Below are 27,606 nucleotides of genomic sequence, written 5' to 3'. Positions count from 1 at the left end.
TTTTCACCATTTTTGATGCATGTGGTGTTGTCTTGGCATGCTGCTGGTTTCTGGAAGCACTGCAGCATGCTTTTAAGTGTCTGGAGGACAGACTGCGTGGACCTCCAGAGGAGGAAAGCCACCTTCAAAAGTTTTCTATCTTCTTGGCCCACAAATAACTAAGATGTGTAGGACAGGCAGTTTAGTTATTTATTTGTAGGTTCTTTGGTGACACTTAGCATGGCAGTTTCTTCAGTGGCAACAGCCTGATATGTTAATGGGCAGTGGTGCAACCCTATCCTGCTGGCTGGCCTGTCCCCGAGAAACCTCTGCAGCAGACATGACCATGCCACGGAGCAGAGGAGAGGGAGCCACAGCAGAGGGAGCTGAGCTGGTGCTCTCTGCCAGCCCTGCCCACATCCTCCTGGAACAACTCACTCAAGCCTTTCCAAATAGTAGGGGGACATTCTGTGGCATTTGCTAAAAGCATATGGCTGAAGGTGTTTCTGTTTTACTGTGTCTGGTGTGGAGGGGAGAAGGTCCTGTCTCTTGATCCCAAATTACATGTTAAATATCTGATCACCGTTTTGCGCAGCCTGGTAACTCAAAGGACTAGATGTTACACGGTCAACATTCAGGACAGGGCAAGGGCAGGAGGAGTCAGCATGATGAGGACTTCATCAAAAGACAAGAAAAAAATTGGAAAACACTGTATGACTCGCAGAAGCTGACAGAGATTGAAGGATTACTCTGACTTGCTGCCAGTTGGTGCTTGGGAAATGGCCACAAGCTGGAGCACGCAAGATGCTGCATCCTATAGGCTTCCTTGTCCCTGAGCATCCACATCGCCAGCTGCCTCTGCATGGTGTTTGCTTCAAATTGCTGCCTGTAGCTAAGGAAGGCAACCAGGAGCTGTGCTGACTGCTCAGACCAACACACAGACCTTTTCAGTGTTGTCAGGGAAATGACGGCCAGCACGCCACTCACCTCAACACACGCACAATGATGCTTTTTCTTTGGGAACCACTTTTTAAGTTAGATTATCTTATTTGTCTCTGAAACAAATTTGGGCCTCTCCATCCTGGATAGAATTGGGAATGGTTATGAATGCTTTTCATCTTCTTTTTGTGATTTTTCTTTCTAAAGGAAGAGGAAAAGCCCATGTACTAGAGAAAATTCTGCCTTATGCAGGAGATGTTCTTGTCTTTTCTCTATTGCTGAATTTATTACAGGTATGCTAGAGGTATTCTAAACTAGAAGCAATGTTTTTAAAATGTCTTGGTGTTATTCTCTTAAATCAAAAGCTACTGACACAAATGCTCTTTTTGGTTTAACATATCTCCAAAGCAAACAAGAAAGCACGTTGCAAAGCTGCAAAGAGAAAACATGCTCAAACAGTGTTTGAACTAGTTTGTAGCACAGAAAACCCTTTTGTACGGATATTGTCATGCAGGCTGCTATTCATAATGACAGGGATCACGTGCTCCTCTTTCTGATGTGTAGCATCCCAGTGATGATTCCAGCAATTGCTTACATAGAAGAAGGGCTAGGAAAGTACTTATGTATTTTTAGCTATCTTTTTAAAACACAGTGCAGCAGCTGGCAAAATATAAGAGAAACCAACACAATGTAGGCCGCTCACATTGGAGATCAGAAGGTGCTATGTAGACCTCAGCTTATGAACATAGGTAAAACATAAGGTTAAACATCAGGGACAGATTCTGAGCTCACTTCTGTGTCATTTCATTGAAGACTGCAGATGTGTGCCCATGCTGCTGCAGGTGCATCAGAATCTACTTCATCTAAGTCTACTGTTGACTTAGTCTGCTTATGCAGCTTTTAACTGAATCATAGTTTGTTGGTATTCTTAAAAAAATAAACAGGAAAAGGGAAAGAAAAATAAACAGAAAAGGAAAAAGGAAAAAGGAAAAAGGAAAAGGAAAAAGAAAAGGAAAAGGAAAAGGAAAAAAAGAAAAAGAAAAAAGAAAAAGAAAAAGAAAAAGAAAAAGAAAAAGAAAAAGAAAAAGAAAAAGAAAAAGAAAAAGAAAAAGAAAAAGAAAAAGAAAAAGGAAAAGAAAAAGAAAAAGAAAAAGGAAAAAAAGAAAAAGAAAAAGAAAAAGAAAAAGAAAAAGAAAAAGAAAAAGAAAAAGAAAAAGAAAAAGAAAAAGGAAAAGGAAAAGAAAAAGGAAAAGAAAAAGAAAAAGAAAAAGAAAAAGGAAAAAAAGAAAAAGAAAAAGAAAAAGAAAAAGAAAAAGAAAAAGAAAAAGAAAAAGAAAAAGAAAAAGAAAAAGAAAAAGAAAAAGAAAAAGAAAAAGAAAAAGAAAAAGAAAAAGAAAAAGAAAAAGAAAAAGAAAAAGAAAAAGAAGAAAAGAAGAAAAAAGAGAAGACAAAGAAGAAGACAGAATAAAAGAAAAGGAGTTAAAAAAGGGGGAAGAGAAAAAGTAGTAAAAGAAAATGAAAAAAAAAGAAGAGGAAGTTGAAAAAGAAGTTGAAGGAGGACCTGGAGGGGTGGGACTAATTAAGGCAAAGAAAGGAAAAAAGGGGAAAAAGAAAAAATAAGGGGGGAAAAGAAAAGGAAAAAAGGGAAAGAGGAAAAGGCATAGCAGCTGTAACTGTTTTCTTGCTGGGGTTTTTGTAGTGCTCAGACTTGTGAAATGTATCACAGCCTGACTGTTGACCTATTACAACTGCTGGAAGACCTCAGCCAAAAATTCTGATACTGATACAGCAGCGTATAATCTGTTCTGTCTAAAAATAAAGAATGATACTTAGAAAATAGGGTAAGATTAATTTATTTACAAATATTTCAGCCAGTTATATTTTAAAAAACCTTTTTTTTCTGAAGACTGGAGAATGATAAAAGTGCAGTTCAGAAATTTTAGACACACTGATGCTTTGCTGTTCCTTGTGGGTATTTTTAGTGTTGGCTTTTCCTTTTCTGGAAGCTTCTAATGTAACAATACCTTGCACCACAGTGCTGATGCGGGGATCAGTGGTTCATTACAAGCTAATCCGTGAGACATTAGGTTTACAAGTGTCGCAGACATATTAGATTTGAGAACAAGGAGGAACGGCAGTGGTGAAAGGATTGTCAAATATACAGAGAATATCCCCATAAGTCGGTACAACCATTAGTTTTGCAGGAAAGCATTAGTTCTACAAATTAATTTTGTATGTGTAATTACTGGTCACAGCTGTTTAGGAAGTGGTATTATAGCAAGTTAGACTAAAATCAATCAAAAGAGGTTTTATTTCTTTTTTTTTTCCATTTGAGATTATCTCGCTGGTTGAAGTAACACTCTTTATACTCAGAAATCCCTACGTCTGTAAAAAAACCCCACAAAGACCATAAGTACCTAATCAGTCTTGAATAATTCAGCTATCTTTTCTCGCACACGGTCTAAATACAGCCTTTCAAACTAACTCTCGGCTAATTCCTCCGCTATGAACATCAGTCAGTTGTCTACAGGGTTTGATATAGTCTTTATAGAAAGAGAAAATGGCAGAAACTGCTTTACTTTTCCTCCATGGATAGCCGGTGAAGATTCTCGCCCAAGTACTCCAGCCTCTCCCGTTGTTCTAGGTCCTGGTACAAGCCTTTGGGGACCTTGCTTAGCCCATAAACCAAGCCATACAGGCAGCCGGCGATAGACCCAGTAGCTGCGCTTTCTCCTGCAAGTTTAAGCACAATTGCAGTGGCCTTTCAGAGTTGCCTTCATATACACAACCAAAACCCACGCTGCACAGAGGGGGAAATACTAAACTGCTGATGGAGTGTGTTGGGGCAAGGTGGGTCAGTGCCAAAGGCTCACACCACCCTGTGTCCTGCCTCTGGTGGCACCAGGTAAGGATGCCGACGCTAGGATGGGGTGATGTCTCTGTGGTGAGCACTCCTGAGCTCGGAGCTCATTTCATTTAGGGGAAATTCACTCCAGCACAACTGCTCTTGCAAGCAGCTAGCCACTGTTAGGAAAAAAAAAGAGGGAAGAGAAACTGCAGGGATCCCTGCTACACAGCAAGCATCCTGGACTGGAGAGTGCACCTAACAGCACCGCATGACACTGCATGTGCTTTAAATCATCTAGCCATGGTGAGTAGCAGTGATGCTCCATGTGGTAGCCACAAGTTGGTGCCTACTGAGCTCTACAGCAAGCAGCCATGGGCTTTCGCTGCTGTGTTGGGGCGTGTGAGTTACCCAGAGCTTCTCTGAAGAGCCCAAGCCAAGCAGGGAGGGAGTGAGTGCTCTGGGGTGCTGGGGTCCTTCCCCCTACTGCTATGCCAGCCCTCTCAAAAGCCTGGCAGGATAAGCTGACAGCAAAAGAGTTGCACAGCTGTAAAAGTAATCTATTGTGTACCTCTTAAATGCTAGATTTTCGTTGCCCGGACCTTGGCTGGGCATTGTATTATTTCTCTCCCTTACTTGGTTTCACTATGGGCAGCTGAAATGTTTGCCAAAGGCATCAGCGTTTCGGCAAGGGAAGATGCCAGCCCTTTTCAAAGCCATCCTGGATTTTCTCCCTGTGCAGCTCTGGCAAAACCATGAGTCTCAGGTGGAGCAACATTTGAAAAGCATCACAAACACAGGGTGTGGCAGCTGCTGCTGCAGGAGGGGGCTTACGGGGTAAAACCAGGGGCACAGATCATAGAATCATAGAACCACCAGGTTGGAAAAGAACCACCGGATCATCGAGTCCAACCATTCCTATCAAACACTAAACCATGTCCCTCAGCACCTCGTCCACCCATGTCTTAAACACCTCCAGGGAAGGTGACTCAACCACCTCCCTGGGCAGCCTCTGCCAGTGACCAATGATGCTCTCCGTGAAAATTTTTTTCCTAATGTTCAGCCTGAACCTCCCCTGGCGGAGCTCGAGGCCATTCCCCCTTGTCCTGTCCCCTGTCACTTGGGAGGCCATCACCCTCCTCTCCACAACCTCCTTTCAGGTAGTTGTAGAGAGCAATAAAGTCTCCCCTCAGCCTCCTCTTCTCCAGGCTAAATAACCCCAATTGTCTCAGCCGTTCCTCCAGCCCCCTCACCCCCTCCAGCCAATAGGTGACATGGTAGGTTGGCCAACAGAGGCAGCCAATATTCAGGTGGGTTCTCCCCTGCCTTCGGAAAGGCAGTGGGAGACAGAGGCACAAGGGGCCCTCACCTCCGTGGAACATGGAGCGGTTGCAGAGCTCCGTCCAATCCCCACCGCAGCCCAGCAAGGCATCGTAGGCAATCATGGGAGCGTCGTGGCCTCGTCTGCCCCCCCGGCCTTCCGAGCTCCATCTCCTGTATGTCTGTGGGAGAGACAGCAGCGTCAGGGCAGGGCACTGGAAATCGTGATGTGGGGCACGCAGCTGCACTGGGGTGGCTTCTACCCTGCTACGTGGGAATAGCTATTCTTGCAGGGAAAGGATGGTAGGCGGCTGTGGTGCCTCTACTGCTTCCCAGCATGGGATGAGTCAAGTCAGTGGCAGCTACTGCAGCCAAGGTGATGCCTGGATGCAGGTATAAGCCGGTACCCAAGCTTAATGCACCAAGTTCTTGGCAGACCAAGAATTTGTCTTGATTATAAGCAAGCCAAGAATGGCAAAATGTGAATTAAGATAGATTCCAAGTTCACATCCTAGAAATTCCTTGTTATTTAAAAAGTTAGGATTGGTAAGGATTACTTTGTCCATCCTCTTCCTGCCTTTTGGAAATATTCTCAGTTCCTCTTGTCACACTCCTGCAAATGGTTTGATTAGCCAAGTTTTAAGTAGCAGGGTGAAAATGTTCTGATTCAGTAACTTCTTTAGGGGCTCAATTTCAGGCTATGTTAATTCAAGCCCACTTCTCTTTTTCTTGCCAAGCCTTTTCTCTCCTCTTCTACATGCATTTGTTGAGGAAAAGGGAAAATAATTTGCAAAGATATGAAACATTTCTTCCCCAGGAGAAGGAAGAAGAAAGAAAAACTCAAACCCACAGCAATGTTTGCGATGTTGTCTGGAGGAGGTACCTCCAGAACACACTTTTTCCTGCCCCAAACCCCCAAATTAACTCAACACTGGTAAATTATAGTAAAAAAAAACAAACCCGCCTTTAAAGGAAGTGGGCAGCTGTATTTCCTGAATTTTAAGTTACACTGTGGCAAGTTGAATTGCTGCTGGTTGGCTGGCTTTTGGCCTCTGCAAAATGTATGAAGGGTTTGCATTTCCACCTATTGACTTTCACCTCAGCCATTACATACTTGGTTATGGTCTAACTACGTATGCACCAAACAAGGCAGAGCTGGACTACAGCTTCACTCTGCTGCTTTCTTTTTTTTTTTTTTTTGCAAAGTAGAGAGAGTATTTATGTCTTTCTGCTGTTGTTGGACACATATAGAATTTCCAGCCTTATTGCTGCAGTTTGGATGCGGGTGGAACAGCACCGACACACATGTAATACTACCAAAGGCAAGAGGACTAAGCATGGATGTGCTATTCTGGGTGTGCGTGTGGGCAGCTCAAGTGTCACTCCATTTAGCCCTTAAAACCACCGTTGCTCTGCACACATCTGATGTCCTCTTGCTTTACCGAAACAACTTTACTCTAGGGATAGCTGCCCTTGGGATAGAGTAGGGGGGACTTAACTGCATTGAGGCAGCATTTCTCAACCTTTCCAAAAGCACAACCTCCTTTCAACTCCTATGTCTTCATGCAGCCCTGAGACATGGCACCAGCCCAGCTTCCCTAGGGCAGGCAGGTGGGGAGCGGCAGCACTGACTGCGTAGATGTGGGTCTCAACACGCGTTCCCTCCTGCTGAAGGACTGAGCTGCTGCCAAGCCCTGGAGGTAATTCATATCCTCTTTGCTGTAAACCCCTGTGGTCATAGCTGCCTCTGACTTCCTTACCCTCCAGGAGCTGACCCGCTGCTGCCTCTTTCCACACATTAGAATCATAGAATCATAGAATAACCAGGTTGGAAGAGACCCACCAGAGCATCGAGTCCAACCCTTCCTATCAAACACTAAACCATGCCCCTTAGCACCTCGTCCACCCATGCCTTAAACACCTCCAGGGAAGGTGACTCAACCACCTCCCTGGACAGCCTGTTCCAGTGCCCAATGACCCTCTCTGTGAAAAATTTTTTCCTAATGTCCAGCCTAAATCTCCCCTGGCAGAGCTTGAGGCCATTCCCTCTTGTCCTGTCCCCTGTCACTTGGGAGAAGAGGCCAGCACCCTCCTCTCTACAACCTCCTTTCAGGTAGTTGTAGAGAGCAATGAGGTCTCCCCTCAGCCTCCTTTCCCTTTCCAGGGTTCTTTCACAGAGCTAGTTTAAGCAACTCCATCTTAAGGGGACATCGTCATCAGAGTTTAATTGGCCTGAAAGTCTTTAGTTTGTTGGTTTGTTTTTTTTTTAAAGTTGCACATCATCTCCACCCTGGAAAAGCAAGTAGGGCTAATGATTTGCTTGCAGAAGCAAGGCTGATCCTGTGTGCGGCGTGGTTTCTGCCTGTTCATTGGCTATCTTATATGTTCCAAAAATGTGTAATTCAAAAAAAGATTTATCCAACATTAGCCCCTGTTATATATATACGTTCAAGAAGGGGTAATTTGCCTTTTATAATACCTCCTTTTATAATACCCACATTTCTAGCTATCTACAAATTTAAGGTTTGTACCTGCTTATATAGAATGTCATCTTTGCTGCTTAGCATTTTGAGGGGTAATTTCTTTTAGAGAGGGAAGTTGCCATTGCAGCGTACTCAGATCAATCTATGTCACATATCACAGAATCACTCGGTTGGAGAAGACCCACAGGATCATCGAGTCCAACCATAAGGGTTTCACTTTCACATCTTCGGCAGATGGTATGTATCTGAAGAATGGTGCACCTGGTTGAGCAGGAGCAGGCGTACACCCATTGACAAGAGTGGTGCCAGATACTGCTGCTTAATTAATTGGCTGTAGAAAGGCAATCGGCTATACCTCCAGGCACAAGTAATCAGTTAGTTGGGAGGCAATGCAAAAGAAAGCATTTCTGGGGAAAAGGCAGACAGGATTGTTATTTTCTCTTCATTTATTCTTTCAATGGCTGCATGCACACTTGGCTTATAAATAAACCAAGTCTTTCAGGCTGTGATCTCTTGCTGGTGGTGGAGTTTGAGGGTCAAACAACATTTTCATTTCTTGTGCATCAAAATAAATAGGTCGAACTAATTGGTCTTGGGCAACGGAGGTAAATTTTGTTTCTGCATTAGGAATTCTTGCAGTTCTCTCTTGCAATGGTCACAGGGAAATACTGTTGAGTTTGATCTCTCCTAAAGCTCTGCTAAGACTTGGGCAGAACTGGAGGTAACAAAAAAACTAGTAACAACATCATGGCACTGAATTGACAAAATAAAACTGGAAGGAGATCTATCCTTTATGGTTAGAGTGAGCAATCGTACTATCCACAGTCAATATGTCTTCTAATGGCACCTTTCACTGCGTAGATGAATACTTAAAAATACACATGGTGGCTTCTCAGAATAGAACTGGGCTTGAATAACCTGGGGAAAAGGACTGATTTATGGGAAAAGGTGACAAGAACCCCGTGCTTAATGTTTAGCTGATAAGTGGAGAGCTTTGAGAGGTGCCAGCACATGTCAGAAAGCTATAAACACCAGAGGAAAAGACACATTATTTCTCTTGAGTTAAGAAGGTGTAACCAGAAGTCATGAGACAAAGGAAAGATCGTGTATGCTATAAAATAGTATCCCATGAGATGTGATGAAACACCATCTCTCAAGACATTTAAAACTAGCCAAGGCACAGCCTGTGTTGGCAGAGAATTGCTTAAGATGGCTGTCTTCTGTTCAAAGAGCCATAACCAAGTCCAAGTCCTAGTACCCAGGGGGATTTCTGAGGGACTTGGGCCACACATCCATTAGTTCTTCATGAGAGGCCCCATCAAGACACTTGTCTTTTCCAACCCTCTAATCGTAGAATCATATAATCATAGAATGATACAATGGTTTGTGTCAGAAGAGACCTTAAAGATCATCCAGTTTCAATCCCTCTGCCATGGGCAGGGGCACCTACCACTCAGGTTGCTCAAATCCTCATCTAACCTGGCTTTGAACACTTCCAGGGATGGAGCATCCATGACTTCTCTGGGCAACCTGTTCCAGTGCCTGTTCTGAGAGTGTTTCACTCTCAGAGTAAAAAAATTCTTCCTAATTTCTGATCTAAATCTCCCCTCTTACAGCTTAAAACCGCTACCCCAATTCCTATTTATTGCACTCCCATAATCTTACCTATTGCTTTTCTTTTGCACCTGCTCTGAACACCTCCTTGCACTGTTTCCTCCCATTGCAGCAACCCCAGGACTGATGGCAACTTCTTTTTTATTCTAACACATACATCAACCAAAGATGAGAGCTGTTTTTTTTAATTTCTTAAAATTTCAGAAATAGCTAAAGACTTCCTGACTGTTCTCGCACTAGAAACAGTTGAAAAATACTGATGTGTCTGTTTGAAAATATGCATCTCAATTCAGAGCCTTTCTGAGCTCTTTCTGAATTTGCAGTTACCTTTTCTCTCTCTTCTGCATCATAGTTGTCCGGAAAGACAGGTTTATTCTGATTTTCCTCATTGATTTCTCTCTCCTCCAAATAAAACTGCCACTTGGCTTCAAAGTAAAACCAATGTTCCTGATATTCTGAATAGAAAAGAAATTAATGATGTAGTATTTAATCTCAGCAAATGAAAAGAAAATGACAGTACTGACTTACTTGAAAAACTGGGTATTCTACAGTAACTTAGATTAACCAAGCATATGTACTAAGTATGCATTTTACTATGAAGTGGGACATTTAGCTGGAAATAGAAGATATGAATGGAGAAAGCACTTACAGAATCTTGTGCTATTTTTATGGTATATTAAAATTACATTAAGATACATCAAGATGAGATTTTTAGAGAAATTGCTGAGGAAAGGAAAAGATAAGAGTTGATAAAAAAAGAAAAAAATAACTTCTATGCCAATTTTTATAATACTTCACTGTGATTAAAGAGTATCCAAAAATGCTTGCATGTCCCAAATACAAGTTGCCTCCTACCTCAGTTAGCAGTTTTTATTCGCATAACTTCTCCAGTATTTCTGTTCTGTTCTCACAGTAATTTTGTGTGATTTTTTCAGGAAAAAGGCAGATAGGAAAGACCAAGATTTCCATTTGCTTATAATACATATCAAGGGTAGTAAAAGGGATATATCTCACACATCTGCTATCTGTGCCCATACAAATAAGCCTTTTTTAATAACCACAGGACTTTCTTCTTTTTCTGTCACTTTAGGAAGAACATCTGTAATCATATTTAACTTTGCTCCTGTGAATAATATTATTAAATTCAGTTTATTTACAAGCCAATGCTGTGGTTCAACCTTTCTATAAAGCTTAAAAAGGTGCATAAGCCACACTGACCTGTTAGATGCATACATACACACCCTGAGGCCTGAGTGAAACCCTGCCTGGGAAGTCAGTGGGGTAAGGAATTAGGAGTCAGTGAGATGGGAAAGACCTCAAAGTATGCCAAGGTGAATTTGCGATTCAGTATGGGACTATTGGCACACAGTTTAAAATAAAATTAAGCATTGCTGTTTTTTCCCTTGCTCTGCCTTGCTTCGTTGCTCAGTTGTGTGCTGCAGCTGGCTGAGGATCATGGATCAATCCATTTGTCTGAAGGATGTAATCTGATTTTTCTTCTTTTCCTAAAATGCCATACAAGTGACCACCTTTGGCAATGAAGTTCTTTAAAGCAATAAAACTCCATTTAAAAAAAAAAATCCAAGCTGCCTTGTAGGACTTGATACTTTCACAAGGTTGCCAGTTCCCCAGCCCATACAGGGATGACCCTTCAACCACATGGCTCAAATTGTCAGGGAATGCCCAGCTGCCCTTTTTCTGAGTCCATGCCCCAGTTTTTTTCTGATTACAAGGAGGCTATTCATTAGAACCCTAAAAATAGAGGAGGGGCACTGTTAGAAAAACAGAGCAAAACCACACCCACAGCCATCAGGTCAAGGAGATCTTGACAAAAAAAAATGTCGCACAAGGAAAATGTTGTTGGTTGATGTAAACTACCCATAACGATCCATCAGTTGGTTACAAAACTGCTTTTAAAAATGCAAGTGACCTAACATAGTGTCTGTTTTTTTCCCTCTTTATTCCCGCCATGGTCATAAAATACGAATGTCTCAGAAATTAATGTTTTCTATGCAACACCCCAACAAGCAAGGAAGTCTGATTATTCCATTGCACAGGATGAGAAGCAAAAGAATCAAGCAGTTGCAGGAGATTTTTGTTGTGTGGCCAACCCCACAATTTCTGACAATAGTCAGAAATCCCAGGTTTCCATCCCTAGCATGGCTCTGACCTTTCCCTTGAGCCCAAGCTAAGGTGACAGTCACTTTCAGGTCCATGAGACTATCTGGCAAGTAATCACAACTGAATAGCAGAGAGGGGTGCTGAGTCGAGCCCTGTGCGACTGAACACTGTGTTTCTTATCCATGAGGGATAACACAGCTAAGAGTTTTCTAAAACTGGAAGACTCCATCTGGCAGGATTTCTTTGCAGTGCATCTCACCAGCCAAGGAGCTTAACTTTAATGCAGGAGACTTTTCCCACTACCAAAATAGGATGAAACTCAACAATATGGGCAGTAGCTGGAGAGTGTGCCTCAGGAGTCCAACACGCATACCTCCACGCCAAGGGGTCCTGCTCGGGTGGAGTGACAGGGACCTGCTGCAGAGCCACTCAGAGAAGAGATCGCTCACACTAATCCTGCACCTGCTCCTCATAGGTCTTGGCTAAAATAATCCTGATGTGCAATGAGGCGCAGATGAAAATGCGGAGTCTTTCAGGAAGGCTCCCTAGTGCTCCTTTCAGATTGCAAAGTGGCAGCTTTCCTTCCTGAGTAAATCTTCATTCCTGGATGCTCTTGAGTAAAGATTTCCACTGAATTTAGTCTTTCTCAACAGCCGTTCCTTGAGGCAAACAGAAAAACCTCTTTCCTTGATGTTTTAACATAATGATACTCGTCTGTCCATGGCAGATCTCAGCATTACAAATCCCACCACTACAACTGCATCACTCCCTGGCAACAGTGGACTAAAATATCTGAAGATCACATACATTACTCGAGCAGCAATATCAAGTTTGGTAGTTGTGTTACACTCAGTTGTTTTAAAATGAGGATAAGACAGGCTCTATTGTAAATATTTTTCAGAAAAGCAAAAAGCTAAGTCTGAATTTGTGGTCAGAAGCTGGCTCTTGGTCGGGAGGCACCTGCAGGAGAACTTTATCTGGCAAAATGAGGAATGTCAGTGGATTTTCTTATGGAAAATATTGGGCTGTGCTAATTGATGGAAGACAGTTCAATAATTCATATCTCAGCAGTCAGTTTGCCTAATAATCTGCTAAATATCATTTCCTCCCTCCCTCCTGCACAGAAATCTTTGAAGACCTTCTAAAAATAGAACTGTGATGCAGGGCATGATCATACTCTTTGTATTTTTGTCACCAATATACCAGGCAACTAATAGACAGTGGAAGAAGGTGGCATCACCTGCAAAGAGCTTACGTTCTGAGCAGGGAAAGGAGGAGGACAGCCTGTGGAGAAGAGGATGTGAAAGGAGGAAAATGGAAAGACTGTGGAGTAACATTTTTTTCATCGTCTTTCTAGCTAAAATTAAGAAAACAATTATATTGATTCAGAGATGTTACCTGCCATGTGGCGAATGGTTTTCTTGCAGTACTCTTCAGCCATCGGCACAACCTTCATCATGTCTCTCCCCCACTGCACAAGGGGTTTCCCTTGTATTGCATACGCCACAAACAGTGCTGTGCATAGGGACCCTAGAAAGCCTGGAATTCACAGATAATGATAATTACCAAAGTGCAGTCTATGCTCTTACCATTCTTGTCAAGCCTTTCATAAAATCATTAGTGGAATGCCTCATGGTTGTCAGGTAGATTAGTGAATGCACATAACCTGTTTCTGCCTGTTTGGTTTCTTGGCTAATGTATGGTGCCTTTACATCAAAGGAAGTTTCTGTTCTCAGTGATGTAACACGACTGAAATTGAGGTAGGAGTCAAAAACAAACATCATCCACTAACGTGATACAGAAAATCGTTTAATTGAAGTCACATGAAATAATTGACTTGTGAAAAGTGATTCCATTACAAGCTGTATGACCTTGCCTATTGAGTCATCCAGTTCGAGGTCTGTGGTTGTTAGATTTCTGTCACTATTTCTGGCTCATTTTACTCTAAGGAGTCAAGTTCACGTCTGTCTTGGACAATTGCTTCTTTTCTATTAGGTGACACGGGCTTGTCCTCTTAGAGGAAAGAATCAATTGTCATAGTAGGAGGACATGCTATCTGCCTGCCTAACTAGGCCTTCCACTTTGGATATGAATATGCTTAAGATAAACTTCCATTAATGGGTGCTCAACACTTCCATGATGTCAGAAACAGAGGGGCTCGTTTCTCGTATTTGATTGTACTCTTGGCATTCTGTCAAATGCAACAAAACCAACCCAAAGCCACATGCATCAGAAGTTTAACAATTCAGTTATTTATATAAGCCCCAGGTGAGCAAAGAATTGATGCGTATGCTTCTCTCAATGTGTGGGTCCAAAAGATTTCATTCATGCATAGAGGTAAGCATGAACTTTGTGTGTTTTGCTGAAGGTAAAACCAAATTATTTAAGGAGGTTGCAAGTCCAGATGAGACGATTACTCATGCTCTCTGCCGTAAGACTTGCAATACCAGTCCAGGCCAAAGGCATGTCTAACCTTGTGTTCGATAGATGCTTACAGAAAGAATAAAAAACCAGGCAGAGCCAGCTTAAAGGGTCTCACTCCAATAGACAGCATCTACCTGAACTGCCACGAAGATCTTGGAGTGTCACACTCAGCATGAGGGCAGCAGCAGAGAGTTTAGAGGGTGAAGCAAAGGTCCAGCAGGGGGCAGTGGGTGGTGAAGAGGGTGATAGAGGCTGGAATGTTCTCAGAGGTTTGGGGAGTCTCATCTTGCCCACTCCTCAGGTTGCTCATGCCTCAGGTAGCCCCCTTCTTCTGCTGCTATTGCCCTGCACCTGGCAGCCTTCACGTAGCCTTCTGCGTGTCACCAGGAAAAAAAAGCAAGCTCCAGCCAAGGTTTCTGGCTCTGTAAATGGCTGTATAAACATGTACAGTGTTTTTGGCACTGCAAATGTGTACAGTGAGCATAATTGCTTTGGCTTCTCCGCTCCCCAGAGCTTCTGGACTAGCTTAGGGGCAATTTTAATTACACAGCTTGATTGCTTTTAACAGTGACAGCCATTCTTGTCGTCTTGCCTGATCCCTTTTGAACTCATATCTGCGAACTCTGCAGCTGCTTGTAGCAGCAAGGTCTTAAGTATGCACCACACGGGGAAGTATCCCCTTTGTCTGCTAATTTCAGTCCTGACTGACATGTTAGTTGGATTTTCTCTGTCTTGGAGTTATGAGAATCACAACTGACATTTCCCTGGCACGTTTTAGGATGGCAGGTGAGGTTCGTGGCAGCCCTTCCAGCCCTCTCCTCCTGCCTCCCCACCATGCTACTTTTCTCTTTTCCCAGCTGAAAACTCCTTCTGTGTGCAATTTCTCCTTGTGTGGAAGGAGTTTGATGACTTAGAAGTTCCTGCTGCCATTTTCTGGCTCTATTAAGTCCTTTCTGAGGTGGGAAACCCAGAACTGCAAGCAGTCTTACTACTGCTAATACACCATGGACTTTATATATTGGCTTAATGATATATTCTGCTTTGCTCTGAATTCTTTTCCCCTAATTTTATGCCATCCTAATGGCTTTTCTGAGTGCTTCAAAGCACTAAGCATGTTGAACATGTCACCATTTGTTATGTTTTATTTTATTGCTGTTTAAAGCAGACAGAATGCATACATGCTTACATAGCATAAAATTATCAGAATGACAGACCTGAATATTCAAAACATTAAATCTATTTATTTATCGTTCATTTACAGAATGTTTCAGATTGTGTCCTAAAATAGCTGGAGCTAGATTTTTTGGCTTTCTACCTTTACCGACAGTGATTGGATATGACAAAACCTGTCAAGAGAAAAATGCTGTTATCCCCTGAACCATAAACTTGCATAATAACAGTGAGTCATCTAGATGTGAATCCTAAAATTTGATCAGGGCAAGTGACATTAGTGGGCTCTGGACAAAACAAGCTGTGTTTAGGTATTGGGATTTTAGGAGGGCAAACTCCTATGCCTGAGCTCGCCATTTGCAACCTCATATAAGTAATATAAGTAATGTATACATGTGTATAGTACCCAAGCAAAACTCAAACCAAAGCCTTGTAGTCTACAAAGCAGAAGCAGTTTAACCAAGTGAATTCGCAGGGCCCTTGCTAGTCCCCACAGAAGCGAGAAGCAGCCTTAGGGGCTCAGCACACTGGTATGTCAGCGGACATTACCTGTAGGATGGTTATGAGTCATTCGGCCGCATTCAATGCTCACTTCAATAAGTGATTCCAGCCTTTCCGGCTTCCAATATCGCATCCCTAAACACATGGCTTTTGTGGATGCTCCAAATCCAGAACCTAAAATAAAAAGATAATGCAAAGCATTTCAAAGGATACACAAATATGCCGATAAACTGTGAAACGAGCACATTTATTAATATGACTCATGTGTGGGAACTCCTTGGTGAATGGGAAATTATAATAGCATGCAAAATGAGTTACAAATTTTGAAAGTTTCTTGCAAGGAATTTTGCTTCTACGCAATCATTCTGGTTTTACAGGTACATTCCAATACTCTCAAGTGCTACAAAGAGCCTAGTGGCTTCAGAAAGTAGTATGCTCTCTTGTTCACAGCACTTGTTTGGTTCAAACTGTTATGCCATCTTTACTCATTCTTGGCTGACGCCACTGTTTTCCTTGCTCCAGATGCCAGCACTGGAAATAGAGGTTTGGGGAACAGATACACTTTTACCATGCCCTTGTTTTAGAAGTCTTCAATGTTGAAAACACACAATTAAAACTCTTTATATGAGTATCACAGTTGATCTCACAATTTTAACGTGTTTCATCCTAGAGAGCCCTGCAAATAGTACACAGAATAGTTTCTGCTATATACACAGAACTAATGTCTCCAAAAAGAAACTAAAGGCGATGGAGTCAAACCCTCCAAAGTCAGGCAATGTCAGAGCTGAGGTGGTTCCTCACATGACCTGAAATTAGTGCTTGTGTGCACTCTCATTATGCTACAGCTTGCACTCACTGAGCTTTGTCTTGGGAATTTCTGCCTCATGAGGAACGGTGTTTATTTATTCAATTGCTAATTCAGTATTTTTTTTAATCCTCAGGACTGAGTGCATGATTACAGGTGTTCAACTTTTAAACTTCATTGAATGAAGAGTTAAGTTTACTAATGAGTTTCTCTGTAGTACTTATCACACTAATATCAGGATCCCACAGAAGTTTTAATGAGCTTATCTTTACATGGCACTTGTGAGGTGATTATCTCCTCTTTGCAGCTGGTGAGCCAATGCCCAAAAAAGCATTAACTCATTGCAGACACCCACCCTGAGATGGACAGGGTTTGAATTTTCAAAGTACTTGGCATTTTTCAGCACTGTCTTTGCTCAATCACACTTCCCAGTGACCTTGGGTATAGCTGAAAGCAATCAACATTTCTCTACTTGGACCCTGGAAGATAAAGGGCATATTTATGCCATCTAATTTTAGCATCTGTGGAACCGGCATTAAGAGCACAGTCCCCCTGTCTTTCCCAGACAGGCAGCATGGAAAGAGGCTGTATCCCCATTGTACATGTACAATGGTGTAGTAGGAGCAATTAATGGACCAGAGTGAACTGAAGAAGCAGATGAAGGGGCAGAGTTTTTAGTCACCTACCTTCAGAGGAGCCCTTGGCTGCTCCCCTGGGCTGTGCCTGCTGTGGGTGCAGAGTACCAGGAGCTGTCCTGGAGCACTGCTTGCCATTTAGTGTCATCCCAAGTGGCTTTGGCTCAGGTGTCCTAAAGTGTGGTAGTGGGGGTTGCAGGAAGATTTACTTCGGAAGTATTTGCCTGAGCCAAAATGTAACACTAACATAAGCCACCCATTGATATCTCCAGGTGCAATACAGACCGATATGAATTTCTCTCAAGAGAAGGGCTCTTCTTCTCCCTGGAGAGCAGCTGTCTTGAGTGAGCATCCTGGTTAAGCGATCTAATTAGGTTAGCTGAAGATGGTTCTTCCCTTCCTCCTCAGAGTCCAATGTGCGAATTTTGCATGCAGTAACTCTTCCAGTAGGTTTAACCACCAAAGGCAGTCTAAAAATGGCCATCTGATAAATGTGACATGGAAGGCTTTGCAAAATACTATCTTATTCCCTGTGAGCCTTTGACCGCTGCTCCTGATGAAAAGGGTAGACACTCATCCAGCAAATGTTGTGCTTGCTCCTGTATCTCACATATGCTGTAGCTGTAGTGACTGGTTAGTAAAGAGCGAGGAGCAGAAAAAAATGCTTGCGTACCCCACGCATCACAGAAACCACAAAGAAGAGTCAGTCTTCCAGAACAATAGTCAGCTTAACTGGGAGAATATATCTTCTCCTACTTGCAAGACTAAACTCTTCATTAAACCGTCCACAGCAGATGAGTCTTCTTCACTCTGCAATCCTGGTTCCTCCAAAGGACACAACCCAAGCTGGTTATCCAAGAGGGAAGGGTGTTGTGCTACGCAGAGCTGCTAATGAAATAACATCTCCTAGTACATCCAAAGTGGAGGATGCACCACGATAATCTGATTGTGGATCTGAAGGTTCGTGTCTTTGCAACTTCATTGTATTCCTCTAGCCTTCCTCCAGCAAGTGGTGAGACACATGTAAGAAGGTAAGGACTGGCCACAATCAGATCAAAGTTCAACCTAACTTATTGTGGCAGTGACCAATGGAGAGGATACTTAAGAAAGTGTAAAAGAAAAGTAAGATGACACTACTCTTTTGTACTAAGCTGTTGACAGTATCTCCCTGATCCACAAGGCAGCTGGCTATTCTGCTTTCTACTTAACAATCATTGAAAGATTTCGCTTGGATGAATTTTTCGAGCTAATTTTTTGGACTCACATGAACCGTAGCATCTGCGAATTTGCATTGGAAAACAGTTGTGCAGTTTAATTAGGTGTTGTGTGAAGAATTTCTTCCTTTTGCTTGCTTTGAACTCATGATCTGCCAGTTTCATTAGAAGTCCCCAATTCCCGTGCTGGTGGAGACAGTGTGTTTTCTCTGTCCCTATTCATATTCTCCAACCTATCTATGACTTTACAGCTCTCTATCGTAATGTCCTATATGTCACAGCCTAGGGAAGCAGTTTTTTACTAATCCAACCATCTTTCTCACATTCTTTCTAGTTCTATTACATTCTTTTGGGGGAGATAGGGACAAGATTATATACAGTAATCAAGAAACAGCAGCTATGGTTTTATACAGTGGTGCAAACATGTTTTGTGTTTTCTTCTTTGTTCCTTTCCCCTTTCCCTAGACTCATTTCTAATAGTCTGTTTGCTTTCTGGCTCTTAGTGAGCATTGAGGCGGTGTTTGTATAGAACTACCATAGCTCCACAATCCCTTTCCTGAATGGTAACTGAATCAGGAATGCTAAGTATGTCTATAAAATTAGGATATTACCCCCCCCTCCCCACCCATATTACTTTGCATTTATCTGCATTGCAGTTGGTTCTCCCACTGTGCTGCACAGTTATTTATCATTGTAAGCATCTTCCATAACTCTGCACTGGATTTTCTTTGACTTTACTGACCCACTGTGCACTTGCATTTCCAGATAGTTTGTGGACATGCTGAACAACAGAGGTCCAACACTGCTACGTCCATCCCTAAGGAGAAGACAGACCGTAACCTCCTGCTTTTCATTTACTGTCTTCTAACCAGTTCTTTATCCTCAGGAGAATTTTTCCATCATTCTGTAGCAACTTAGTGCTTCATCACTTAATGCCTTTGATGAGAGATCTTGTTGAGTGTCCTTTGGAAATCCTAACAGACCATCTTCACAGTGTCTCCTTTTTCCTTCTGGCTTCCTTCTGCCTTCCTTCCTTTCCTGGCTACTTCATGAGCTTTCTAATAGATTTCTGAGGCGTGACTTCTCTTCACAAAAGCTGCGTGATTCTTATTACATCGTTTTCATTCGTGCAAAACATTATTCTCTTTTGGTATACAATACCTCAGTGTGCCTTTCTTCACTCTAAATCTGTATAATAATAAAGATCTATTTAACAACTGCTAAACCCTGAAAAGAACGTGCCTGTTGTGACTACAGGCCCTTTTCTCTCCTGTCCTTCTGTGGGTTATGTTTCTTTTGATTTTTGCACCCCAACTTTCTACATTTACTTATATTTCTCCTTCATGCTGCATTGCCAATGCTACCAGCATTCTCAGGTGTAGGAAGCTCAGCAGCTGCTCCAGGAGCTGCAAATAAAGACCTGCTTCAGCCCCAGCCTGAAATACATGAGATACACGTAGGGCCAAGCTGTTGCTTGACTGGTCTTTCACAATGGCTCCAAAGGCACATCTCTGGCTCAAAGGTGACCACCTTACTCAGATTTTGGTTCCAGCTCTCAAATACCAGTGACCCTTCTGAGCAATTGGAGTTTTTGGCAATGGAACAAGACATTTTTACCACACGTCAGAAACAGTAGATTCAATTGCATCTTTAAAGAAGTCCTGACAGACAAACAGGCAAACATTCAACAGTAAAAATTTCAGCCTTGAGATTATCCATGTCATGAACTGGAAATGAGCTTTTAAAATTGAGGTGTTAGACAGTCTTGGGCAGGTCTTCTGGTGGTCACAGGAATCTCACCAGCCTTTAACATGACGACAGGTGGCAAAGAGATACATAGGGCAGTTTGAGAACTTAGGAACTCAGCACGCTGACTATACCCACATGGATTTGAGCAGAGGAGCTTTGTATAAGCAATTAGAAATTACCTATTTCGCTATTCTGTGAAAGATGTAATGTAAATTTTTGCTAGAAATGAGGTAAGACAGAGTGGCCACAGGGAAACAGTATTTTTGTTCCATCCAATACGAGATACTATCTGACTTCTAGGCATTCAACACTGTGGAATGTTTTTGCCTTGAGAAGAAAATTAATTATGTCCATAGCAGTGTCAGGTCCCATAGTAGGCTGCACATCTCCACTTCTGGTCCCTGATTCTTTTGCTCTCAGGGTGAAAAAAAGGCTTCTTGGGATGATATTTGTCAGACCAGAGGAGAAGGTGGACTTTAGTCACCAGGTCTCAAGGCAGGAATTCATTTTAGATCATTCTAGCTTAGAGTATCCCAAAAGCAAATAGTTTGTCATGGAAAGGTGGGGAGGAGGAAGGCTAAGAGAAAAGAAGTGATTCCAACACAGCAGTGAGCCAGGGAATCATAGAATCATCAGGTTGGAAAAGACCCACCCGATCATCGAGTCCAACCATGTACTTGATGGAATAGTTGTATTCCACTGTTGGAGGTGTCAAGAGCTGCTCAGGGCCACTGTCAGTTCTCACAATTATTTAGACCAAATTTTACTTACTGTCAATCAGAAAAAATACGGCGAGTGTCGAAGGGGCACTTTCTCAGATTTGCCTGGCTAACAGCGGGATGAGAAGAATAAACAGGGTGAGGTTCCTTTTCCCTCCCGGCAGCTGTTGTGAGGAGCAGGGGCTGCATGAAGGGTGCTTTTTGTGTCACAGAAAACTTGCTACAGAGGCCCAGAAATAGCCATGGCATTGTGCCACCGGGTGTTTGCCACGACATTGCATCAATATGTGGTCCTGTTGACAGGTGCCAATACGTACTGCGATGGTAGAATGTCACACCAACGCAGCATGATATCTACGTGAGCTGCCATTGTCTTGTGGCTCTGTGTCTACCTCCTCTGATGATGTGGTGCCTGTACAGCCTTTCAAGATTAATTGCACTGTATGGAAATCCGTACATGCTTATAGGCATGCACGTAGCTGCCTGTCCGAGATTTAACTTGAAATAGAAATTCAGTTCATCATAAAATGAAATTATCTTAAAGAGACAGAAAGAGAGGGTCATTAGCAGAGGAACAGGGCTAGGAATATTGGGGATTATCAGCAAAACAGTCATCCATCTGGGAAAAAGTCCCTGCTTTCCCTCCAATGGACATAATGGTGCATGGAGCATTTCACAGGCTTGTTTCAGAAGTGCTGTCGCCGAAAATATCCAGGTCTACGAACGTTTAAATGAAAAATGGCAGGAAATATTTCTTAAAATAACCATTAGACTCAAGGACAAAGATCTGGACCCAGAGGCATAGAGCCAAGAACAAAGTCTCTTTAAATAGATGTTAAAGAGAGGGAAGGGTTCATTTACGAGAGGACATAGTGCCCTACAGAAGGAATTCTTGGCACATCTCTTGCCATCCTCAGGCAAACATGGAAACGTTTTGGGGTAGTAGCCTTTGATGTCAGGAGGAAGAAGGAAACAATTCCCATATAGCCACAAACCTTGAAAGCATACAATATTCAAGCCAGGACCTACAAATGGAAAGTGGTACCGTACCTTTTTCATTGAACGGTGTGTGCCAAGCAAGAAGGTAGTTGTCTGGTTTTAATTCCCTGCAGCCTTCGATGGTAGCGGGGTCTGGCCGCCTCCCTGAGAGCTTGTCGATAGCATCCACATAGCGTTTTACCAGCTCCCGGTACAGATCTTCCAAACACCAGTAGTCTGCTCGGAAGAGGGAAGAGAACGTTGCTGTATGAAGGCAGCAGAGCAAGAGAGCACTGGAAAGCAGCAAACAAACTCACTGTGCATTTAAGAAGTGTTCCTATTTCCACTTCCAATACACTGAGGCATGTTTCTGCTGCCACTGACAATATAGTTTTATGCACTGTGAGAATGGGCTGGAGGGGTAACAGTGTCATTTTTCTGTTCTTGTATTTTCCTACTTTCCTTTCCAATTTTAATTCCTTCAGTCAGAAAGATGAAGGCATTCTGTTCATCAGCTGTGGCTGCTCAGGGGTTTTACTTAGGCTTCATGGCGTGAAGCACTTACAGAGGTGTCTAATTGTAAGGTAAGCGCATTGTCATTGTGGGGACTGGATGCAGACCTAAAGCAAGCTGTGCCTGGCTCAGTCTGTGCTTTTGCTATCCTTTGCAGATGTGAACTCAATTTAAATATGAAAGTCTACTTTATTTAAATCACCACTGAATCATTAAAATGAGGCATGCATGATTAAATGCAAAAGCAAATAAGGGACTTTGTAATTTAATCTGTATTTTATATTTATTTTGTCTGAATTTTGTAGGTCTTTCATGCAGGAGTTCCAATATCGTATGTCAGTACAGCAGCCAAAACAATGAGCTTTTATAGAAGTGATTATAAAGATAATTCAGAGTGGTAAATCCTTACAGTCTGTGGTGTTTCCAGTAGATGAGGGGTAACAGTTTTAAGCTGAAAGAGGAGGGATTTAGATTGGCTATTTGGAAGAATTTTTTTCCTGTGAGGGTGGTGAGGCACTGGAAAAGGCTGCCCAGAGAAGTCGTGGAAGCCCCATCCCTAGAAGTGTTCAAGGCCAGGTTGAATGGGGCTTTGAACAACCTGAACCAGGAAGGTGTCCCTGCCAATGGCAAGGGGTGTAGAACTGCTGATCTTTAAGGTCTTTTCCAGCCCACACCATCCTATAATTCTGGAATAACTTCACTAGCAATACCTGTTTATTGATTATTTTTAGTAAGACCTAGAGTCTTGTTTAAGGAGGAACCTCTCCCCTGCTAAGCACACACTATTTATTCAGTATAGCTGCTTCTTTTGGCTGCTGTTGGACTTGAAGAGCGCTGCCTTTCACCCTTCTGAGAAAAATCTTCCACTGGCATCCATTACAGTTGTGTAATCAGCGAGAACTGAGGAGGCCATTGAGATTTGTCCATTTATACATTTTCCATGTACTTAAAGAAACCCTATTTAAAACTTGGTTTGACACACAGATCAAGTGACAGCAAATGAGAAATATTGGTGATTTCTTGTAATACATGGGAAAGGTTTAATTTAAGGGAAAGGCTAGAGCTCTGTAAGGCAGAACCCATCAAAACTACCAGTTCTGCAGACAGGCAAATAAAGACAATGCAAGGTAAAACCAAAATTCTCCTCCTTTCACATATAAAATACCCCAGCCTTTAAGCTGGCCATCACACATGCAATTATAAAGGAACAAGATACTTTTGAATTGCCAACTCATTTCGAATTGCCAACTCTTTTTGAATTTAGGAGTAAGGTGTCAGTGTATCCAGATGGGAACCAGGAGCCAGATTTACAGCCCTGCGGCTTCTGCAGAAGCCTTGTCTCCAGCCAGAGTTCCTGTGGTCCAGCAGCTCTGGGCTGCCTGAACCCCTATGGTTCCTGCCCCTGGAGCCAGGTCACCGTCTCAGCCATTAAGTCTATAGGACAGGTTCCTCCTTTAAAAATGATCCCTTATGTTTTTTTAAATCTGCGTTTAAGTCAGAGAGGGAAAGGTTTTCCCTATTGCTGGTGTAGTTCTGCTTTTGGTGATGCTGTTTCTGTTCCCCTCTTATAGAACAGATTCATGCTGGAAGCAGATGTTTCATTATCCTTCTTTATGGGATCAGTCTGTTCACATGGTGGATTTGGGAAACGACAGCTTAGTCAGCAGCAGTGCCTGTAGTGCCTGTAGGCACCACTGCTTCTGGCTGTGGCCTTTCTGGGATGTCCTCACACAGCTGGCAAAGTACTGGCCAAAATCGTCTCCCTGAGTGAGAGGTTCCTCCATCCTCAGCTCAAAACTTCACCTTGTGCTTGGCTGCTGCGAGGAGCTAGGAGCAATATTGAGGGCAGTTCCCCAGTGATGAGACTTCACAGTGAGCCTACATCCTGGGCACGTCCATCCAAGCCTGCAAGCATCCCACATGTACCTGGAGGTATGTACCCAGGGGATGCTGCCTGTGGCCAGCCAGGTGAACAAGACATGCCAGGAGCAGGGCAGTGAGGGACAGCCTCATGGCTGCAACAGCTCCCTGCCACACAAGAAAGGCAGGTCCCCAGGGCCAGTGACAGCTACCTCCAGCCTCACAGACTCACATTCCCCTCCTCTAGCTTGACTCTGTTGACTGGAGTGATTTTGCTTGTGGGCTGTGCCATGAGCAAGCCCAGTGACTTTTATTGGCATTCCCCTTGCCAGCAGCAGCCACTGCTGTGAGCAGGAGTTCTGTTTCCCTCATAGGAAGCAGAAAGTAGGATTTGCTTTCCCCCATTCATCAACATTACAATGAAATTAAGATTTCTTACTAAAATTCCGCACTCCAGCTTGCTGCTTTCTCATCTGTCTATCAAAGCACCTTTTTAAAAAGCTTATCTGATAAAGTTAAATAAGTGAGAGTGCAGGATAAACACAGCTAATGGGAATTACAGCTGAGAGGTTTTTTCTTTAGAGCCACAGTGCTCCCACTATATTTAAGAAATAAGATTTATTGTTTTACTGTTAGTCTAATTGGCTTGATTAACCAGAAGTTATAGTTTTAGAGAGCTCAACAAGCAACAAACATATGACACGTATTTAATCATAGCCTATATTCAGAAATATGTTAGTCATCTTTTTTCTTGATAGGCTGACATCTTGCCCTTATCTTTAGGGTATTAGCTACCCCGTAAACCATTGGTTAGCTAATAGCCAAGTATGAAGCATCCAACACACTCTTCAACTGATCTCTATGTGCTAAATTTAGAGCACATGGAAAGCAAGCAGATAAAGTGTTGAAACAGAAGCACAAAGGAAATTTCATTGACGTGAAGGATACTCAGCCACGTTGTGACCTTCTGCTACTGTTAGTTATCCAGTGTTAATGCGTTTAGAGGAAAATCAGGAATATTTTTACAGAGATCAAAAAAAAAAAAGAGATTCATTCTGAAGAGGCAAAATATTGCTGAATGATCACTGTCTTCTGTTGTGTTTTCGATGATGATCTTCAGCCTAGAGAAGAGAAGGCTCCAGGGAGATCTTACATCAGCCTTCCGGTACTTAAAGGGGGACTACAGGAAAGCTGTGGGGGAACTCTGTATCAGGGAGTGCAGGGATAGGATGAGGGGGAATGGGTTTAAGCTGAAAGAGGGGAGATTTAGATTAGATATTAGGGAAACAGTTTTTACTGTGAAGGTGGTGAGACACTGGCACAGGCTGCCCAGAGAAGTCGTGGATGCCCCATCCCTGGAGGTGTTCAAGGCCAGGTTGGATGGGGCTTCAAGCAATTTGACCTAGTGGGAGGTGTCCCCGCCCATGGCAAAGGAGCTGGAACTGGATGATCTTTAAGGTGCCTCCCAACCCAAACCCTGCTATGATTCTACGATCTTCACAGTCTCAGGAGCTCTAGTTCAGTGAGTACGGTCTCAGTATAAATATTGTCATATCTTAAAAGAGACTGTTCCTACCTCAAGAAGAAAGCAAAGGTTCTCTTTCAAACTATTGTGATTTTAGAAGACTTACATTAGTCATTTCCACTATTATGACAGATTTTATTATAAACATAGTATGTTAGAATATTATTTGGACTGAAGACACAGAGCTCTCCTATTAGAGCAAATTGTTCCATTTCTGGCCTTGTAGGTGCAACCTACAGGGACAGTAAAGAGGAGACCCCACTAGTGATTTTAGCCTGAAAGAGATATTAAGTTGATTCCACTCCAGCCTGGTGTTCTAGACACAAGTCCGTTTAAATTGCACTTAGAAGAACTCTTATCTTTTACAGAAGAATTTCTAGCAGCTATATTATTCCCTGAAGTATTCCAGCATACAGATAATCTACTTAGTAATTATTTTTATTGTGCTGGACATGGTATTTTAGTCTTTAAGCTTTAACCAACTGAATAAACCTAGGGAAAATATAGGGAGAGCCCCTCCACACTCAAGAAATCAAAACTCTCCAGTCTGTGTGATGGTTGCAAGGTTATGCTTACAGAGGAGAAAACCTAATACACGCTACCATTCACAGAAGCAGCATTTCTGACATGTTTTCTTATGACTTCCCCAGCATTCAGGCTTATTCTAAGAAATGCAGCAGCCTGACAGTTTTTTCCTTTCTAGACTGTGTTTTCCAGTCCTGTTGTACCTACCTGTGATGACAGCCTCTGCTGTAGCCATGTGCATGAGCGTGTTGTCACTTACTGGCCACTTGTCGGGGGAGAGCACCAGGTTCTCAAGCCCTCCAATTTCCTTCAGCTCCTGTTGGATTTTTGCACCTAAGGCATTGTTTTCTCGGGAGAAATTACGATAACCAAGAGCATCCCCTACCGCAGCCAGCACAAGCGCAGCCTTAAATTTATCCATCTCTGAGACGCTTTCCACTTCCCTTTTGTCCAAGACAGCCAGCGAATCTTGATCTTCCTTTGTTCCTTTGCCTTCAACTCAGCTTCCCCGACACTTTATATCAGCCATTGTGTCACACTGAGAGCATTCTCTATAAGGTAAGGACTTCCTTTTCTGGCTCTGCAGATGCCATCTCTTGTCCAGGATCTGACGGAGAGGAAATATTTCATAACCCGGGGATTTTGCAGGGGCTTTGTTCAATGAAACCACAAGAGCTGATCCACAAGGCGAAGTGCAAAAGACTCGTTTCTGCAACCCAGTGTAAAGCAAGCCAGGAAATCCTTCACCCTACCCAGCACAAGTAACTCTACACCCAGAAAAACAGATGCCTCTACAGGGGTGTTTATTTATTTAATAACTCGTAAATTAATACATTTTCCTGCCCTTTTCTGATGTGCTGGGGTTGCCTTCCCTTTCAGGGACCAGTCAGAAGTAAAGCCTGTGATAAAAGGAGTTTCCAAACTCTGTAAATACTAGAACGAGGTTAGGCAGTAAGAAGTCTAGTCAAATGCAAACAGCCTCTCCCATTTCTAACTATACCCTATGGCGATATTTTGTCAACAGCTTTATCATTCTGTTCCATCTATTAGAATAATGCTTTGCTAATTCACTGCACCCCTGGATAAACACTAAACAAAATACCAACTTCAATCCCATACCTTTTACCCCCTGGCAAAGACTGACTTTTTCCTAAGGTTGAGCTCAGGTGCAGCCCAGATTTGGACTCTGGAAAGAAACTATTTTGAAAGATGCCTTTAAATGGCATCCTACGAGTCTAAGAAAGCTCATGTATGAAGAAATCTCACGTAATAAGACCCACGCCTTATTAATACCATCCATTTAAACTTGATACTTGTCCAATTATACACTTCACTCTGCTACTGCTCTTTTTTGTTGTGCTTCTGCCATCCAGAGCAAGAAGGGCTTCTGCTGTCTTGCAGCTTTTAAAATGTATTTTGCCCACAAACACATCTCTCTGTAGGCTCAGCACCTTCCTTCAAGGGATCTGCTGACACTGACTGAGATTGTTGTTCCAATTCACCATCCATGCTGTCTTAAAATCTCGCAAATTACTACTACTTTACAGACAGAAATACAAATGTAAGAATAAACTTAGGTAGATAAACAGAAGGCTTTGATTGTCTTGACTGCAATTTTGAGAAAGGATACTTGGGGAAATACTTTTGTTTTCATTTGATCTTTTCCAGAAAGCAATACTGATCACTA

General features: G+C 42.6%; 1 protein-coding gene across 1 annotated transcript; it reads right to left on the bottom strand.

The window, feature by feature from the left end:
- Positions 1 to 2,755: 2,755 nt before the first annotated feature.
- ADPRHL1 (ADP-ribosylhydrolase like 1) lies at positions 2,756 to 26,662 on the bottom strand. The gene is made up of 7 exons (XM_069877693.1): positions 26,127 to 26,662; positions 21,569 to 21,733; positions 15,445 to 15,570; positions 12,700 to 12,840; positions 9,508 to 9,635; positions 5,133 to 5,265; positions 2,756 to 3,651 (listed from the first exon to the last, which is right to left on the bottom strand). Exons 1-7 carry the CDS (start codon positions 26,338 to 26,340, stop codon positions 3,494 to 3,496), a joined length of 1,065 nt encoding a protein of 354 aa, XP_069733794.1. The 5' UTR covers positions 26,341 to 26,662; the 3' UTR covers positions 2,756 to 3,493.
- Positions 26,663 to 27,606: the final 944 nt, after the last annotated feature.

Source organism: Phaenicophaeus curvirostris, chromosome 1, assembly GCF_032191515.1.
Source record: "Phaenicophaeus curvirostris isolate KB17595 chromosome 1, BPBGC_Pcur_1.0, whole genome shotgun sequence".
Classification (NCBI taxonomy): domain Eukaryota; kingdom Metazoa; phylum Chordata; class Aves; order Cuculiformes; family Cuculidae; genus Phaenicophaeus; species Phaenicophaeus curvirostris.
This window is presented reverse-complemented; position numbering and strand designations above follow the sequence as displayed.